The 18729-nt window shown below is 45.7% G+C and overlaps 1 protein-coding gene across 1 annotated transcript in view; it reads right to left on the bottom strand.

Annotated features, from left to right (window-relative positions):
• The window catches only part of clpb (ClpB family mitochondrial disaggregase), a 191334-nt gene that overhangs the window by 140949 nt on the left and 31656 nt on the right, over positions 1–18729 (bottom strand). The window contains exon 4 of the mRNA XM_072262522.1: positions 6538–6641. Within this exon, the coding sequence (XP_072118623.1) occupies positions 6538–6641 (104 nt within the window). The remainder of the gene's footprint in view (positions 1–6537; positions 6642–18729) is intronic.

An 18729-nucleotide genomic window follows, 5' to 3' on the forward strand; every position in this document is an offset into this window, starting at 1 on the left:
CCATGGCCTCCTCCGCTGTCGTGATGAGGCCAAACTCAAGATGGAGGCGCAACACCTTATATTCCATCTGGGTAGCCTCCAACTTGATGGCATGAACACTGATTTCTCAAACTCTGGTAATGCCCGCCCCCCCCAACCTCACCATTCCCCATCTCCTTTTCTCTCTCTCACCTTATCTCCTTGCCCACCCATTACCTCCCTCTGGTGTTCCTCCCCCTTTTCTTTCTTCCATAGTCTTCTGTCTTCTTCTTTCAGACTGCCCCTTCTCCAGCCCTGTATCTCTTTCACCAATCAACCTCCCAGCTCTTTACTTCATCCTTCCCCCTTTAGGTTTCACCTATCGCCTCGTGTTTCTCTCTTGCCTCCTCCACCTTTTAACTCTACTCACCTTTTTTTTCTCCAGTTCTGCTGAAGGGTCTCAGCCCAAAACATTGTCTGTACTATTTTCCATAGGTGTTGCCTGGCCTGCTGAGTTCCTCCAGTATTTTGTGTGTGTTGCAAAGATTTGGTTTAACTCATGGCTGCATTCCGAGCCTCTACAGCCAGGTTGTTTGAAGCCAGTGATGTTCTTCATGCCTCTCCACACCTCCTGTGTGCTACTCTGCCCAAGCTTGTTCTCCAGCTCTCTCCTGTATTCCTCTTTAGCCACCTTGATCTTCTCCTTTAGTTCCCTCTGCACATGTTTCAATTCCTCCCTGTCTCCTGATCTAAAGGCTTTCTTTTTGTGGTTGAGAACAGCCATTAGATCACTGGTGGCCCATGGTTTGTTGTTAAGGGAAGCAGCGAACAGTCCTTGATGGTATTACGCGGAAGTTGATGTAGCCAGTGATGCAATCAGTAATCCGTTAATGTCCTTCCCATATGGTTCACAAAGCACATTCCAGTCAGTAACCTCAAAGCAGTCCTTCAAGGGCCCAATGGCCTCTGGAGGCCATTTCTTTACTATCTTGGTGGTAGCTAGCTATTGTTGTACAAGGGCATGAGGTGAACCAGGTTGCGATCTGATCTTCCAAGTGGGGGAAGAGCTGTGGAGTTGTATGCATCTTTAGCATTTGCATACAAGAGATCCAGAGTTTTATTTTCTCTTGTATGACACTTGACAAACAGATCAAAGATGGGTGGGGTTGTCAAAATAGAAACATGGTTGAAGTCTCCTGATACTGCAATGAATGCACTGGCGTGTTGAGTCTGGAGTCTCATGATGGTAGCGTGTAAGATGTCACATGCAACATCGGTACTGCATTGGGAAGGCGGAATGTAGACAACGAGCAATATGGCATGGCTGAACTCAAGCAGTAGAGAAAGCGGAAGCAAACTCATAGCAAGCAGTTCAATGTCCGGACTGCAGATTTGTTCTTTTCCAGAAATGTGACCGGGATTACACCATCTATTGTTCACAAGCACAGCAATTCCATCTCCCTTCCTCATACCACACTGTAGATTAACTCTGTCTCCTCATATCATTGTAAACCCATTCACAGTAGCGCTGGGATCCAGGATTTGCTCATGAAGCACATAACACTGCATTCCCGACATTCATTCTGTGTCCTTGTGAGGACTGCTAGTTCCTCCATTTTATATGCCAGCTATCTTCTGTTCCCCATAATGATGGAGAGTAGGTAGAGAGGGGCCCAGCATCTTCCCTCCCCCTGTAGGAGATGGCACTCTGTGATGCAGACTGCAGGGAGAGCCCGCTGATTGGGATCCAAGGTAATGGAGGTCTTTCACTGAACAAGGGACCAAAAGTCAATTTCCTCAAGTAGTAAGATGTTCAGTACAATACTGAGCCTAGTCCTTTTCCTAACCAATCCCTGTTATATCCAATTGCCATGGTAACCAAAACTGGACCACACATGCAATGACTGAACGTCCATTCCTCAGAAGGGAGAGAATCTTGTAAACTTAGTTGCTTTAATTCAAGAGGTTTCTCCTGATTACAGTCCAAACTGGGGAAACATTTATTTAGAGATACAACATGGCAACAGGCTCTTCTGCCCATCAAGGCCTCACAACCCACTTACACACATCTGAACACTTAACCTACTCACCCGTACACCTGTGGAATGTGGGAGGAAACCGGAGCATCTGGAGGAAACCCTCACGTTCACAGTAAGAACGTACTGTACAAACTGTATACAGACAATGGTGGGATTTGAACCCATGACCCTGGCACTGTAATAGCATTCAGTAATTGCTGTGCTACTGTCCTGCCTCTGTTTGATATCTTCTAGGTCCAGACCGGGGGAAGGTTTGTAAAAATGCTTCTGGCACTGTGACACTGTGTATCTGATAATACACACAAGAAAATTGGGCCAGAACTGGACTGGTTGATGCTAAGTAGTTCCTTTTCATGACTTCTGGCACATCAGAAGGCTTTTTTTTTGCAGTTTCCTTAGCATTTTTTGTCTGTTTTTTATGAGGCCGAGTCATTAGCTCAACGCTCAACCCAGCACGGATGGAAAGCATGCAAAGGGCTGGCCGGATTCGAACCTGGAACCATTTGCCTTGAAGTCTGGTATGCATGCCTCTACAGAACTGGCTGATGCTAAGTAACACAAAGTGCTGGAGGAACTTGCAGTTGAGGCAGCAAGGAGAACTTGCAGGGAGGGGAACAGAGTCCTGATGAAATGTCCCTACCCGAAACATCAAGTCCTTATTCCTTTCGATAGATGCTGCCTGGCCTGCTGAGTACCTCCAGCATTTTGTGTTTGTGTTGCTTTGGATTTCCAGCATCTGCAGAATCTCTTGTGTCTGTGACTGATGCTAAGGACCTGATAATATCACCTTTTGCTTTATGTTGAGGATAGTTATAGCTTTGCATTCCTTTCACCTTTCACCTCATCATCCCCTTATGCCTTACAGGAAACACCAATGCCCCTAAATAGTTAATCCTACAAAAAGTAGTGGATATGGTCCAGTCCATCACATAAAGCTCTCCACAACAATGAAAACTTCTACATGGAGCGTTGTTGTAGGAAAGCAGCATCCATCATCAGAGACCCCCACCACCCAGGTCATGCTCTCTTCTCACTGCTGCCATCAGGAAGAAGGTACAGGAGCCTCAGGACCCACAAAACCAAATTCAGGAACAGTTATTACCCCTCAGCCATCAAGCTCTTAAACCAGAGGGGATACTTGCCCTGTCACCGAACTGTTCCCACAACCTATGGACTCACTTCCAAGGACTCTTCATCTCATGTTCTAGGTATTTATTGCTTATTTCCTTATTATTATTATTAATATTTCTCTTTTCTTTCTTTCTTCTTATATTTGCAGTTTGTTGCTTTTTGCACACCGGTGGTACACCCAGATGGTGTGGTCTTACATTGGTTCTATTATGGTTATTGAATTCATTGAGTATGTCTGCAAGAAAATGAATTCCAGGATTGTATATTGTGGCAGCTTCTACAGAAATGAATTAAAAGAAGGCGTTTTGGACCAAGACCACTTTGCAAAGTGCAGTTTCTGGTATTAAGTGGGGAGAACGACTGAGATGATCACATTTCAAGAAATGGGAGAAATAATCAAATGATCTATTCTACATGGCCAAGACAACAGAGAAACTTTCCCTTTTTCACAGGAGTGACCTGTGGTCAGATAACATGGGGCTCCCTCAGCACTGCCACTCCCTACCCCACCCCCCCACCCCCGAATTGTGGGCCCCCTTACACTACCAACATCCCTCCTTTCCCACCGCCAAACTCTGCAGGACTCTCTCAGTGTACCATGCCTTGAAATAGAGCAGCCTCATTATAGAAATGTTGTGTAAGCTTTAGAGAGGGTGCAGGGGAGATTTACCAGGTTGTTAACTGGTTAGATTTAGATTTAGATTCAACGTTATTGTCATTATGCCAAGTACAGATACAAAGCCAATGAAATGCATTTAGCATCTGACCAGAAATGCAAAGAATAGTGTTATTTACAAAATAACTGCGAATTAAAGAAGTGCTACAGCACACAAATATAAAAGTACTGAGACAGTCCAATATCGGTGCAATACTGCTTAGCGCTGTGATGAGAGGTTCAGCAGGGTCACAGTCTCAGGGAAGAAGCTCTTCCTGTGCCTGCTGGAGCGGGAGCGGAGGCTCCTGTAGCGCCAACCGGATGGGAGAAGAGTAAAAAGTCCATGGTTAGGGTGAGATGCATCCTTGATAATGCTTTTCACCCTGCCCAGGCAGCATTTATGGTAGATGTTCTCAATGGTGGGCAATTGGGTGCCGATAATCCGCTGGGCAGTTTTCACCACCCGCTGGAGTGCTTTGCGGTCCGATACGGGACAACTGCCATACCACACTGAGATGCAGTTGGTGAGTATGCTCTCAATGGTACAGCGGTCTTAGCGGTACAGCAGAGAACATGTCTTATGAGGACAGGTTAAGAGAGCTCGGGCTTTTCTTTCAGAGTGAAGGAGAATAAAAGGTGCCTTGATAGAGGTGTACAAGATAATAAGAGGCAAAGACGGAGTGGATAGTCTGAGACTTTTTCTCAGGGTGGAAATAGCTAATTTGTGTGGGCATAATTTTAAGGGGTGATGTTAGAGGTTGCTTTTCACACAGAGAATGGTGGGTGTGTGGAACACCCTGCCAGGGGTGGTGGTAGAGGCAGATAAATTAGGGACATGCAACAGACTCTCAGATAGGCATATGGATGATAGACAAATGGAGGGCTATGAAGAAGGGATTAATCAGTGTAAGTTGATTGGTTGGCACAACATCACGGGCTGAGCTGTACCATCCTATTTTCTGTGTTCACCTTCTCTGCATTACCCCTCCACCAATGTAGTGGCCCCTTGAGGCACTGGGTGACCAGATAAATTCCTAAACCGGTGTATCTGTAGTGGGATTTCAACTCAGGATCAATTGCCCACTGATACGCAAGATAATATCCACATTTCCGCTGCTGCTGACCAGACAATGCAGAATGCCGGGCCGCACGGAAGTGGAGCGCTTAGCACAACACTTTGAAGTGCTAGTGATCGTGATTCATCTCCCTCCACCTGAGTTTGTACATTGTCCCCGTAACCACGCGAGGGCGTCCTCCGGTTTCCTTCTGCGTTCCAAGCACCTCACTAAATATATACGAGACATGACTTTCGTAGAGCAGGGAGATTAGAGGTTATGGGGAAAAGGTCAGGGTGAGTAAATTGTGGGCACGCTATCTTGGCACTGGAAGCGTGGCAGTACCTGTGGGCAGCCCCCAACATTCTGCTCAGACACATTAGCTTGATGCCAATGACACATTTTACCGTATGTCTCAATGTTTTGATGACAAGTAAAGGTAACCCTCGTCTTTATCTTTAGAATCCGAAGCAAACAAATTATGTACTTGTTCTCTTGCTGTCTCCATTCTGCAAGCTAACAGCAGATCAGAAAAATGAGCGGGGATCTTGCAGAAACATATACAATTATGACAGCTCCAGCTCCTGGTCTTCACATTGGCTTCGCTACTAAGCCCAGTTTCTACTGACAGGAGAAGGGGTAAAGGCTGGTTACTGGCACCTGAAAACCCTATCATGGAGATAGGGCTCATCAGTGGTTAGCAGCTCAGCAAGGAGAAGGAAAACTCTGACCTCAAACCTCTGCTGCCTTACGGCTACACCCACTCATGAGGAAGGCTTCAGGAGTAAACCTCAAAGGAAAAATCCAAAGCTAGAGTCCCTAAGGCAGTCCGACATTGAATTCAACGCTGACTAGCAACTCCTGTGATGCCACTGGTGTCAACCTGTATCAGTCTCTGCCATTCCTTTGAATTCATCAGCTGCATGGAAAGGGGGAGCCTGCTCTCCATATTGTATCACCTGGTTGCAGGCATGGCACCAACAGCTAGGACTCAACATCCATGGTCAACCCCAACCAGGCGAGGGCCTCAAGATAGGATATAGCTTGCTCTCCATATTGTATCACCCTGGTTGCATACTGCAGGCATGGCACCAACAGCTAGGACACAACATCCATGGTCAATCCCAACCAGGAGAGGGCCTCAAGATAGGATAGAGGCAGGAAAGTTGTTTCCTCTAGTAAGTGAGATTGGAAGACATAGCAGATTCAGAAGGCATACTAGAATCTCTAGTAGATTCAAGATGGAGATGAGGAGGAACTAATTTTCCAGGAGAATAGTGAATCTGGAATTCTCTGCCCACAGAAGCAGTTGAGTTTACCTCATTAAACACAAACAAGTGAAAATCTGCAGATGCTGAAAATCCAAGCAACACACACACAGTGCTGGAGGGACTCAGCAGGTCAGGCAGCATCTGTGGAGAGGAATAATGAGCCAGTGTTTAAGGCTGAGACACTTCACCAGGTCCACAGATCTTAAAGGAGCAGGTTTGAGAAAAGAAAAGCAGTGAGGTTTGGAAATGAATTCCAGAGTCAGGGTCTGGATGGTGGAGAGTTTTTGGAATTGTGAAGTTTCTGAAGATAGGAATGGCCAAGCTCCATAAAGGATTTGAAAGTACAGATAACAATGTTCATACTCAGTGGGTGAGGAGTGAATGATTCAGGACAGAACACAGATGTGAAGTACCGTCAATCCACACACCTTCCAGAGAGTGGATGCGTTTCTCCCTCGACGTCTCGTACATATTTCTGAATTCATCTCCAAGATTGGGATCAGCACCGGCCTCCAACAGAACCTTTACCACACTGCAGGCAGAACAAACAGAACTTTCATGAAGAGCACGTTCTGATAGGACCACCCCTCCCAAAGCATGACCATCTCTCAGTACTGCCCCACCCAAAGTGTGACCCATCCTCAGTACCACCTCTCCCATAGTGCAGCACTCCCTCAGTACCACCCCTCCCACAGTGTGACCCTCCCTCAGTACCACCCTTCCCACAGTGTGAACCTCCCTCAGTACCACCCCTCCCCACAGTGTGACCCTCCCTCAGTACCACACCTCCCACAGTGTGACCTTCCCTCAGTATCACCCCTCCCTCAGTACCACCCCTCCCACAGCAGACATGACATTAGGACATTCAGCCCATTCATTCTGCTATGCCATTCCATGAGTGATTTATTTTCCCTCTCCACCCCATTCTCCTCCCCTCTTGCCGTAAACTTTAATGCTCTTACTAATCAAGAGCCTATTTATCTTCATTTTAAATACAGTGCCTATAAAATATACTCCCCCCCCCCCCGGAAGTTTTCATGTTTTATTGTTATACAACATTGAATCACAGTGGACTTAACTTGGATTTTTTCATAATGAATAACAGAAGAAGACTCTTTCATATCAAAGTGAAAACAGATCTTTACAGAGTGATCTAAATTAATTACAAATATAAAACAAAATAATTGATTGCGTAAGTATTCACCCCTTTTAAAATGACACACCAAATCATCATTGGTAGAACTAATTAGTTTCAGAGGTCACATAATTAGTTAAGGTTACCTAGTTATATATAAATCTGTGTGCAGTCAAAGTGTTTCAATTGATTGTACTAAAAATACACCTGTATCTGGAAGGTCCAACTGCTGTTGAGTAGGTATCCTGCCAAATCTACATCATGAAGACAAAAGAACAAGCAACTCCGCGAAAAGGTTATTGAAAAACGCAAGTTAGGAGATGGATACAAGAAAGTTTCCAAGACACTGAATACCCCTTGGAACACAGTTAAGTCAATCATCAAGAAATGGAAAGAATTTACGCAACAGCTGTAAATCCTGAAGGCCATCCTCAAAAACTGAGTGACCGTGCAAGATGGGGGCGAGTGAGGGAGGTCACCAAGAGACTTATGACAACTCTGGAGGAGTTACAAGCTTCAGTGGCTGAGATGGGAGAGACTGCACATACAACAACTGCCTCCCAGGTGCTTCACCAGTCACAGTTTTATGGGAGAGTGACAAAGAGAAAGCCACTGTTGGAAAAAAAAACTCACATGAAATATCAGCTAGGATTTGCCAGAAAACACGTGGGAGTCTCTGAAGTCGGCTGGAAGAAAGTTTCATGGTCTGATGAACCAAAATTGAGCTTTCTGGCCATCAGACTAAATGCTATGTTTAGCGTAAGCCAAACTCCACACAACATCAAAAACACACCATCCGTACCATGAAGCATGGTAGTGGCTGCATCATGCAACAGGCCTTAGCCTGTGACAGTAGAGGGTAAAATGAATGCAGCAAAATACAGGGAAATCCTGGAGGAAAACCTGATGTAGCTTGCAAGAGAACCGCGACTTGGCAGAAGATTTGTTTTCAAGCAAGACAATGACCCCAAGCGTAAAACGAAAGCTACACAGGAATGGTTTAAAAACAACAGGAATATGCCTGTTCTGCCAAAGGTTATTCAACCTGAAATATTAACTCCATTTCCCTAATGTTGCGAGTCAGCTGCCTGTGTCCAGCGTTTCCTGGTTTTATTTCACATTTCCAGAACCTGCAGAGTTTTGATTCTCCTTTGCTCTTGCTTGAAGTTCAGTTGTGGAACATTTAAGTCCTTCTGAGAGTGAATCAGAATCGGAATCAGGTTTAATATCACTGGCATATGTCTTGAAAGGGTCTCGACTAAAGGCATGATCTAAAAGAAAGTAGAAGGGACTGTGAAACATTCCCTCAGTAAAGCAGCAGCAAGGGAGGTTTAGAATTTTGCCCTCTGGTTCGGGAGCAGTCCTCCTAACCTTCTGCTTTGGATAACACATAACACCATAAGATATATGAGCACAATTAGGCCATTTGACCCATTGAGTCTGCTCTGCCACTTCATCATGGCTGATCCATTTTCCTCTCCGCACCTCTCCTGCCTTCTCCCCATAACCCTTCATGCTGTGACCAATCAAGAATCTGTTAACCTCTGCCTCAAATACAGGTTTCTCCCGCTATCCGAAGGTAGAGCGTTCCTATGAAACGGTTCGTAAGCCAGAATGTCGTAAAGCGAAGAAGCGATTACCATTAATTTATATGGGAAAATTTTGTGAGCCTTCACAGACCCAAAAATAACCTACCAAATCATGCCAAATAACACATAAAACCTGAAGTAACAGTAACATAGTCATAGTCATACTTTATTGATCCCGGGGGAAATTGGTTTTCGTTACAGTTGCACCATAAATAATAAATAGTAATAGAACCATAAATAGTTAAATAGTAATATGTAAATTATGCCAGGAAATTACGAAAGAAGTCCAGGACCAGCCTATTGGCTCAGGGTGTCTGACCCTCCAAGGGAGGAGTTGTAAAGTTTGATGGCCACAGGCAGGAATGACTTCCTATGACGCTCTGTGTTGCATCTCAGTGGAATGAGTCTCTGGCCGAATGTACTCCTGTGCCCACCCAGTACATTATGTAGTGGATAGGAGACATTGTCCAAGATGGCATGCAACTTGGACAGCATCCTCTTTTCAGACACCACCGTCAGAGAGTCCAGTTCCATCCCCACAACATCACTGGCCTTACGAATGAGTTTGTTGATTCTGCTGGTGTCTGCTACCCTCAGCCTGCTGCCCCAGCACACAACAGCAAACATGATAGCATTGGCCACCACAGACTCGTAGAACATATAGTAAAAGCAGGAATGATATGATAAATACACAGCTTATATAAAGTAGAAATACTTTTCCACAATCATTGCCTGAACTGTTCTATGTAGCAAAAATCTCACGCAAGCACTGTTGGCAGAAACACGGCGCAAGCACTCTCGGCAGAAAATCTCACGCAAGCGCTGTTGGCAAAAACACTCTCTCCAGTAACCTTTAAGCTATGAAGCTGCCAAATCATACCAAACAACACATAAAAATACACAGCCTATATAAAGTAGAAATAATGTATGTACAGTGTAGTATCACTTACGGGAATCGGGAAGACAGCTTGCCGAGCACACTGATGATGGTGTGTTAGACTGAGTCGTCGGACGTTTGGGTGGTGCAGTGGCCCCCACCCTCCGGGCCACCGACCGATACCGATCCGCGAAGCATGCAGGGGTGCGGCGGTAGCTGGGAGGCACACAGCAGATCTTTAAGAAAAAAGCCGAAATAAACATGCTAATTAATTAGGTGCTGCCCGGCACGTAATTGTCGGCCCAGATCAGAGGCGATTGCGTTGCCTCTGATCTGGGCCGACATTTATGTGCTGGGCGGCACCTAATTAATTAGCATGTTTATTTCGGCTTTTTTCTTAAAGATGTGCTGTGTGTCTCCTGGCTACCGCTGCATTCTCCGCAAATCGGTATCTGTTCGCGGCCTGCGGGTTGGGGTGGTGGGACACTGGGGTGTTGTCTGTTTCCATTAGGGCAGGCAGCTCATCTTCTCCTATGACTGCCCGCCTCAATGTCAAAGGTCGAGGTTCGTCGTCTGCTGTAGCTGATGTGGAAGGCTTGCTTGACTGCTGAGCCTCGTGCATTTTTCTATCATACAGTTCTTTGTAAGCATTCAAACCATCTTGCAAATATCCCCTAAACCTATGTACGCTTTCAAAATTAAAGTTGTACTTTATCATTGCAGTGAAAATTTTGGAGGATCTCCCAGTGGCCACACATTTTAATTCCACATCCCATTCTGATATATCTATCCACGGCCTCCTCTACTACAAAGATGAAGCCACACTCAGGTTGGAGGAACAACACCTTATATTCTGTCTGGGTAGCCTCCAACATGATGGCATGAACATTGACTTCTCTAACTTCCGCTAATGCCCCACCTCCCCCTCGTACCCAATCTGTTATTTATTTATACACACACATTCTTTCTCTCTCTCTCCTTTTTCTCCCTCTGTCCCTCTCACTATACCCCTTGCCCATCCTCCGGGTTTCCCCGCCCCCCCCCCGCTTCCTTCTCCCTGGGCCTCCTGTTCCATGATCCTCTCATATCCCTTTTGCCAATCAACTGTCCAGCTCTTGGCTCCGTCCCTCCCCGCCCCCCCGTCTTCTCCTATCATTTCGGATCCCTCCTCCCCCTCCCACTTTCAAATCTCTCACTAGCTCTTCTGTCAGTTAGTCCTGACGAAGGGTTTCGGCCCGAAACATCAACTGTACCTCTTCCTAGGGATGCTGCCTGGCCTGCTGCGTTCACCAGCAACTTTGATGTGTGTTGTTGAAAAGAAAACTGCCAATATTTACAAAAAGGTAACTACCAGAAAACACAATAATAGCTCTGTACTATTCTTAGCCCATATTAACTCCTCGTAGCCCCTCTTCCTCTCATACTGAGATGATAAGGCCATAAGATATAGGAGCAGAAGTGGGCCATTTGGCCCAACGAGTCTGCTCCGTCATTCAATCACTGGCTGATCCAATTCTTCAAGTCATCCCCACTTCTCTGCCTTCTCCCCATACCCTTTGATGCCTCGGCTAATCAAGAACCTATCTATCTCTGCCTTAAATGCACTCAATGACTTGGCCTCCACAGCCGCTCATGGCTACAAATTCCAGAGATTTGCCACCCTCTGACTAAAGTAATTTCTCCGCATCTCTGTTCTAAATGGATATCCTTCAATCCTGAAGTCGCACCCTCTTGTCCTGGACTCTTCTAAAATGGGAAATAACTTTGCCATATCTAAGCTGTTGAGGCCTTTAAATCAGCACTAGGACATGCCATCTTTAATTATCAACAGTGTTAACTTAAGACTATACATGAATTAGAATATGATGTACCCCACAATGTAGTTACAATTATATTACAAAATAAACAGGAGTATCTACCAAAACTATAGTATACACACATGTATACATTTACACATCCCATTACTAAAGGGATGGAATATTCACCATGTACAGTGTAAGAGATACCATATAGCCAACCTGAGCACAGCAGCTGGGTTTAGGACACGTTATGGCAATGTACCGGGGAAGACGCTGAATTGTGCACACTCAGCACAACAGCAGAATGACAAGGCAATGTCTGTGTCTGTGTATGTGTGAATACGCACGTGGAAGGAGTGCGTTTACCGAGTGTTGTCCATCACAACAGCGCTTGCACTAGAATAGGGCACTACAAAACAGCACAGGCCCTTTGGCCCACAATGTTGTCCCAACCCTTTAACATAATCTAAAATCAATCTAACCCTTCTCTCCCACATAACTCTCCATTTTTCATTCATTCACATGCCTATCTAAGAGTTTCTTAAATGGCCCGAATGTATCTGCCTCCACCACCACCCCTGCAGTGTGCTCCATGCACCCATCACTCTCTCTGTTACAACACCTACCTCTGATATCCCCCCCTATACTTTCCTCCAATCACCTTAAAGTTATGCCCCCCTCCTATTTCAAAATATTCCTGTTCCGCTATGGGTAAAAGTCTCTAGGCTATCCACTCATTTCAAGGTTTTTTAATGTCATTTCCAGTACGTAAGTGTAAAGGAGAACAAAATAATTGTTATTGTGGATCTGATGCAGCACAAAAAAAAACAAAAAAAGATAAAGAACACTTACTTTTCCCGTTACTGCTTGGGGAAAGTAACTGTTTTTGAGTCTGGTGGTCCTGGTGTGGATGCTACGTAGCCTCCTCCCTGATGAGAGTGGGATAAACAGTCCATGAGCAGGGTGGGTGGGATCCTTCATGATGTTACTGGCCCTTTCCCGCCACTTTTCCATAAATGTGTGTGCCTATACCTCATAAGACCCTCTAGTCCAGGCTGTGTGTTGGTAAATCTCCTCTGCACCCTCTCCAAAGCTTTCACACCCTTCCTATAATGAGTGACCAGAACTGAATGCAATACTCCAATTAACCCTTACAGCAAGTTAGGCCTGATCAGTGTGAATCATGGGCAGGTTTCAGAGTTCAGGCAGTCTAGCTCTGATCCAACTTTCTTGTGCCCTCACTAAAGGCAGCAGGTGGACAACGTAATGATACGACTGGCCAGAATGTGCAAATCACAGACTTTTAATGAACATAAAAATGAAGAGACGGTTGGTCTATCAGTGAGAGAGATTTTGTGTGTGTGTGTGTGTGTGTGTGTGTGTGTGTACGCGCGCAGGAGAGAGGGAGAGAGAGAATGTGAGAAAGAAAGAATGAGAGAGAGAGAGGGGGAAGAAAAAATAATGTGAGAGTGAGGGAGAAGGAACAAGACAGAATGTAGGGCGAGAATGAGAGAGGAACAAAGAGAATGAGACAGAGAGACAAAATGATATAGAGACAGAGAGATGACAGAGACAAAGAAAACAAGAGCACGAGAGCCAGATGAAGAACACAAGAAAGGAGAAAAGGGAATATAGAAAACAGAGAGGTAAAGTCTTCAAAACTTGTTGAACATAATTTAGACCACTGAATCCAGTAAATGACACTGTATATAAGCATGCTGACATGTAACTGGGAGTTTGGCATGGGGACCAAGAGGGAGGGGGCTGGGTCTCATTGAGTTCAGCTAAAACCAGAAGGAACAGGGCAGTCAAGTGTGGTGAACCGGGGCAATCACTGATCCCTGCGGGGCTGCCGGACACAAAGGCCATAGCTCTGCGAAAGGGAAGGTATGGTGGGGCAATTATATATGGACATGGCTTTCCCGAGTGGTGGGGCCGCTGGACAGCTTTGTAAACATCAGAGACAGCAACAACAGCCCAGATTCTGACACACATTAAACACCTGCTGGCTTTTGTAGTCAATTAGAGCAGGGATACACTTAACTAGCCTCTCATGGTTATGAGATGTATCGCCAGTGAAGAACTTGTTGAACAGTAGATGCTGCTATACATATGTAACACAGCAGTCACCTTGATCACAGCCGGCTCTCACCCGCGCTACTGAGAGTATAATCAGGAAACTGGTTTTAATGACCGATGCCTCAAAATTAATACTGGTCCATACACATTGGAAGAATCTTACTGTTTTCCTAATAACACTGGAGGAATTTGAACACTAGACGTCAATTAAAAAATTTATGCAATAGGTTAACACTCCTATACCCTTCCCTATTGGTGCAAGGTTCCATTGGTAGTCTATGGTGTGGAGCTCCCTCCCGCAAAGTGACGCTCCCTCCTCACCACCCATTCCGCAGAGTGACAGTCCCTTCTTACTGCCCCTCCTGAAGAGTGACACTCCCTCCTCACCACCCATTCTGCAGAGTGACGCTCCCTCCTCACTGTTCTTCCCACAGAGTGACGCTCCCTCCTCACCGCCCCTCCCACAGTGATGCTCCCTTCTCGCCACCCCTCCCACAGCATGGTACTCCCTCAGTAACACCGCACCCTCACACACTGAGACCCACATCAGTGCTGCCTCCTTACTACCCAGCACAGTGTGGTGTTCCCTCATTACCACCCCCACCCGCGGCATGGCACTCCCTCAGTGCCACCCCACCCACAACACAGCACTCCCTCCTCATTCCTTGCCCACAGTGTGCCACTCCCACAGTATTTCATGTCGCAGTGCGAAGCTCCCTCAGTACTGCACTCCCACAGCATGGCAGTTTCCTCACCACCCCTCCCGCAGCACAGTACTCCCTCCTCACCGCCCCTCTTTATTGTTCCTCCTCATCGCCCCTCTTTATTGTCCCTCCCACAGCCCAGTACTCCCTCCTCACCACCCCTCACTTTATTGCCCCTCCCACAACACAGCACTCCCTCCTCGCCGCCACTCTTTATTGTCCCTCCTGCAGCACGCGCTCCCTCACCGCCCCTGCTACAGCGCTCCCTCCTCATCACCCCTCTTTATTGCCCCTCCCACAGCCCAGCACTCCCTCCTCACCACGGCACTCTCACCTTATTGTGCCTCCAGCAGCACGGCACTCTCTTCTGACCTCCACCCTCCACCCATCCCCCCTCCCACCTCCGCAGCGTGGCGACAATTTTGAATGCATATCTTGGCACTTGGGTGAACTGTATTGATTGAGCTCGGCCAGGACAAAGATGGAAGCCTGGATAAAATTGCATCTTTTATAGCCTGGCACTTCAGATCTGCTGTCTGTGCATTGTGCGGATGAAGGCCGCTGGCTAGCCCAGCTTTCATTGCTCACCCTGATGGCTCTGAAATGAGTGGTGTACTGGGCCCCTTCAGAGGGCAGCAAAGTCAACAACATTACTGTGTGTCTGAAGTCACAGCTAAGCCAGCATGGGTAAAAGCATGGCAGATTCCCTTTACTGAAGATCATTAGACACTCTGTTGGGACTTTGCAACAATCAGACAACTTTATGATTACTTTTACTGAGTGCAGATTTTTTATTTCTGTTTAAACTGAAGTGAAATTTCTGAACTGCTGTGCTGGGATTTGAACCAGCGTTTGCTGGATTATTAACGCAGAGATGTAGGCACTAACTCTGCCATGGAGAGTCCCAAGCCCGGCTGCAAAAGGCCAGCATTCTCATCCCGTTAAAAACCCAGAGCTACGGAAACACCAACAGTAGCTCCAAAGACCTCATCCTTGGGAGAGGAAGGATCTTCGATGGGCTAAACTTGAAAGACTGACCCAGAACTGAGGACTGTCGACAGCCTATGCCCCAGTAAAGGGAGATGGGCTTAAGAAGAGAAAGATGTAGGTGCTATTCCCAGTTGGTAAAAGGCATTAATTAGTGACAAACTCCTTCTGTTGGCTTTGAGAATCTGCCTCTTCCTTCCAACCTTCAGCAAAACTTCCCAAGTTTTCCAATAGACTTCAGGTTTCTAAGAAATGCTGCTTTGATCAGCCTGATTTAAAGTGCTGGAGGAACTCAGTAAGTCAGGCAGCATCTGAAGAGGGTTATTGAAGATGGGGATGGTCCTGGAGCCTCTACCTACCAATACTGATTTATAAGCACAAGAGATTCTACAGATGCTGGAAATTCAGAGTAACACACACAAAATGCTGGAGGATCTCAGCAGGGCAGGCAGCATCTATGCACGGGAACAAACAGTCAACATTTTGGACTGAGACCCTTCATCGGGACTGGAAAGGAAGGGGGCAGAAGCCAGAATAAGGTGAAGTGGGAGGAGTATAACCTGGCAGGATAGGTAAGACTACTGAAGGAGAAGGTGGATTTGGTGGGGGAGGGAGGATGAAGCAAGAAGCTGGGAGGTGATAGATGGGAAGTGTTAAAGAGCTGAAGAAGGAATCTGATAGGAGAGGAGAGTGGACGTCGGGAGAAAGGGAAGATGTGTATGGAAGCAGAGGGAGGTGATGGGCAGACCATGAGGGCAGGGGAGGAGGAGGAGTGAGAGGGCCACAGGAATGAAGGAAAGCAAAGGTGGGGGTGGGGGAACAGAAGGGAGTGGTCACTGGAAGTTAGAGATATCAGTGTTAACGCCATCGGGTTGGAGACTAATCAGGTTTAATTCCTACCTATAAATGCTGCCTCACCTGCTGAGCTCCTGATGCATTTTGTGTGTGCTGCTCAATATTTCCATTATCTAGAATCTCATGTTCAGAGGCTGGAGGGATTTGGGTAGTTTTCTCTGGAGCATTGGAGGCTGAAGTTTATAAAGTTGTAAGAGGCAGTGAAAAGGGTAGAGTGTCAGGGTCTCTTTCCCAGGTGGCCTGGACTCCAGATCATGCATTTAAGGTGACAAGGACTCAAGGTCATGCATTTAGGGTGAGGGGTAGGGTAATGTTCCATATTTATTTAGAAAGGGTGCAAAGATTTACCACGATGTGACCAGGAATAGAGAGCATGTCTTATGAGGAAAGTTTGAGTGAGCCAGGGCTTTTCAAAGCTCAAAGTAAATTTATCATCAAAGTACATAGTGTACATGTCACCATATACAGCCCTGAGATCCGTTGTCTTGTGGGCTCACACAATAAACCCAATAACCATAATGAAAGACCGCACCAACAGGGTAGTCACCCAGTAAACAAAAGGCAAAAAACTATGCAAGTACAAAAAGAAAGAAAAAATAGTAAGTAAATAAGCAATAATTATCAAGAATATGAGATCAAGAGTCCTTGAAAGTGAGTCCATAGGTTGTGGGGACAGATCAGTGATGGAGCGAGGGAAGTTATCCCCTCTGGGCCAGGAGCCTGATGGTTGAGGGGTAGTAACTGTTCCTGAAGCTGGTGGTGAAGGTCCCTGATGATGGATGCTGCTTTCCTGCAACAACACTATGAAGATGTGCTCAATGGTGGGAGGACTTTACCCATAATGGACTAGGTCATATCCACTACTCTTTGTAGGATTTTCCGTTCAAGGACATTGGTGTTTCAATATCAACCAGTCAATATAATCTCCACCACACATCTGTAGAAGTTTGTCAAAGTTTCAGATGTCATGTCAAATCTTCACAAACTTTTAAGGAAGTACAGGCACTGCTGTGCTTTTGTTGTAATTGCACTTAGTGCTGGGCCCAGGACAGGTCCCCTGAAATGATAACACCGAGCAATTTAAAGTTGTTGACACTCTCCACCTCTAATCCCCCAATGAGGACTGGTGCATGGACCTCTGGTTTCCTCCTTGTGAAGTCAATAATTAGCACGTTGGTGTTGCTGACATTGAATAGAAGTTGTTGATGTGGCAGCACTCAGCCAGAATTTCAATCTCCCTCCTATATGCTGATTCGTCACCACCTTTGATTCAGTCTACGATAGTGGTGTCGCCAGCAAACTAAGATATGGCATTGGAGCTGTGCTTAGCCTCACAGTCATAAGTTAAACAAAACGTGGGTAGAGAAAGGGGCTAAGCACACTGCCTTATGGTGCACCCGTGTTGATGGAGATTGTGGAAGAGATGTTGTTGCCAATCTAAACTGACTGGGGTCTGCAAGTGAGGAAATTGAGGATCCAGTTGCAAAAGGTATTGAGGCCAAGGTCTTGGAGCTTATTGATTAGTTTTGAGGGGATGATAGTATTGAATTCCAAGTTGTAGTCATTAAAGAGCATCCTGACATATGAACCTTCACTGTCCAGATTTTCCAGGGTTGAGTGAAGAGCCAATGAAACTTGACCAGGTACCCCGTCCAGGCTGGATAGTCTCTGTGGGTTCAAACTCGTAAAGGGAGCTCACACATCAGCCTCAGAGTCTGAAATCAGACAGTCGTCAGTGGCTGTGGGAGTTTGTAATGCTTCCTACATACTTTGATGGTCAAGGCGAACATAGAAGGCATCAAGCTCTCCGGACGTCACCTATGTTGCTTGATTTCACTTTGAAAGAGGGGATAGCATTCAAGATGAGAGGTGTATAAGATGATATGAGCCATGGATTGAGTGGACAGCCAGAGACATTTTCCCAGGGTGGAAATGGCTACTACAAGGAGGGTATATTTTACAACGATTGGAAGAGAGTATAAGGGGAATAGGTTATATAGGTTCTTTACAGAGAGTCATGGGCGTGTGGAATGCCCTATTAGGGGTGGTGGTAGAAGCAAATACATTAGGGACATTTAAGACACTCTTACAATGGTGCTAGAAAGTTTGTGAACCCTGTAGAATTTTCTCTGTTTCTGCATAACTAGGACCTAAAATGTGATCAGACCTTCACGCAAGACTTACAAAGTTTGTAGATAAAGAGAATCCAATTAAATAAATAACACAAAAACATTATTCTTGTTCATTTATTTATTGAGAAAAATGATCTAATATTACATGTATTTGTTGGAAAAAGTATGTGAACCTCTGGGGCAATGCCTTCTACAAAAACTATTAAGAGTCAGGTGTTTCAATCAATGAGATGAGATTGGAGGTGTGGGTTGTAGAGATGCCCTGCCCTATAAAAAAGGCACAGAAAGTCAGGTTACTGACAGAGCCTATTCTTCTCAAAAAAGATCTGTTTATGTTCACCATGCCTTGATCAAAACAATTTTATTTTCAAGAGGACCTCAGAAGAAAAATTGTCGAGATGCATGGAACTGGAAAAGCTACAAACACATTTCTCTTGACATAAGTGTTCATCAGTCCACAGTA

This window comes from Mobula birostris, chromosome 7, assembly GCF_030028105.1.
Source record: "Mobula birostris isolate sMobBir1 chromosome 7, sMobBir1.hap1, whole genome shotgun sequence".
Lineage (NCBI taxonomy): Eukaryota > Metazoa > Chordata > Chondrichthyes > Myliobatiformes > Myliobatidae > Mobula > Mobula birostris.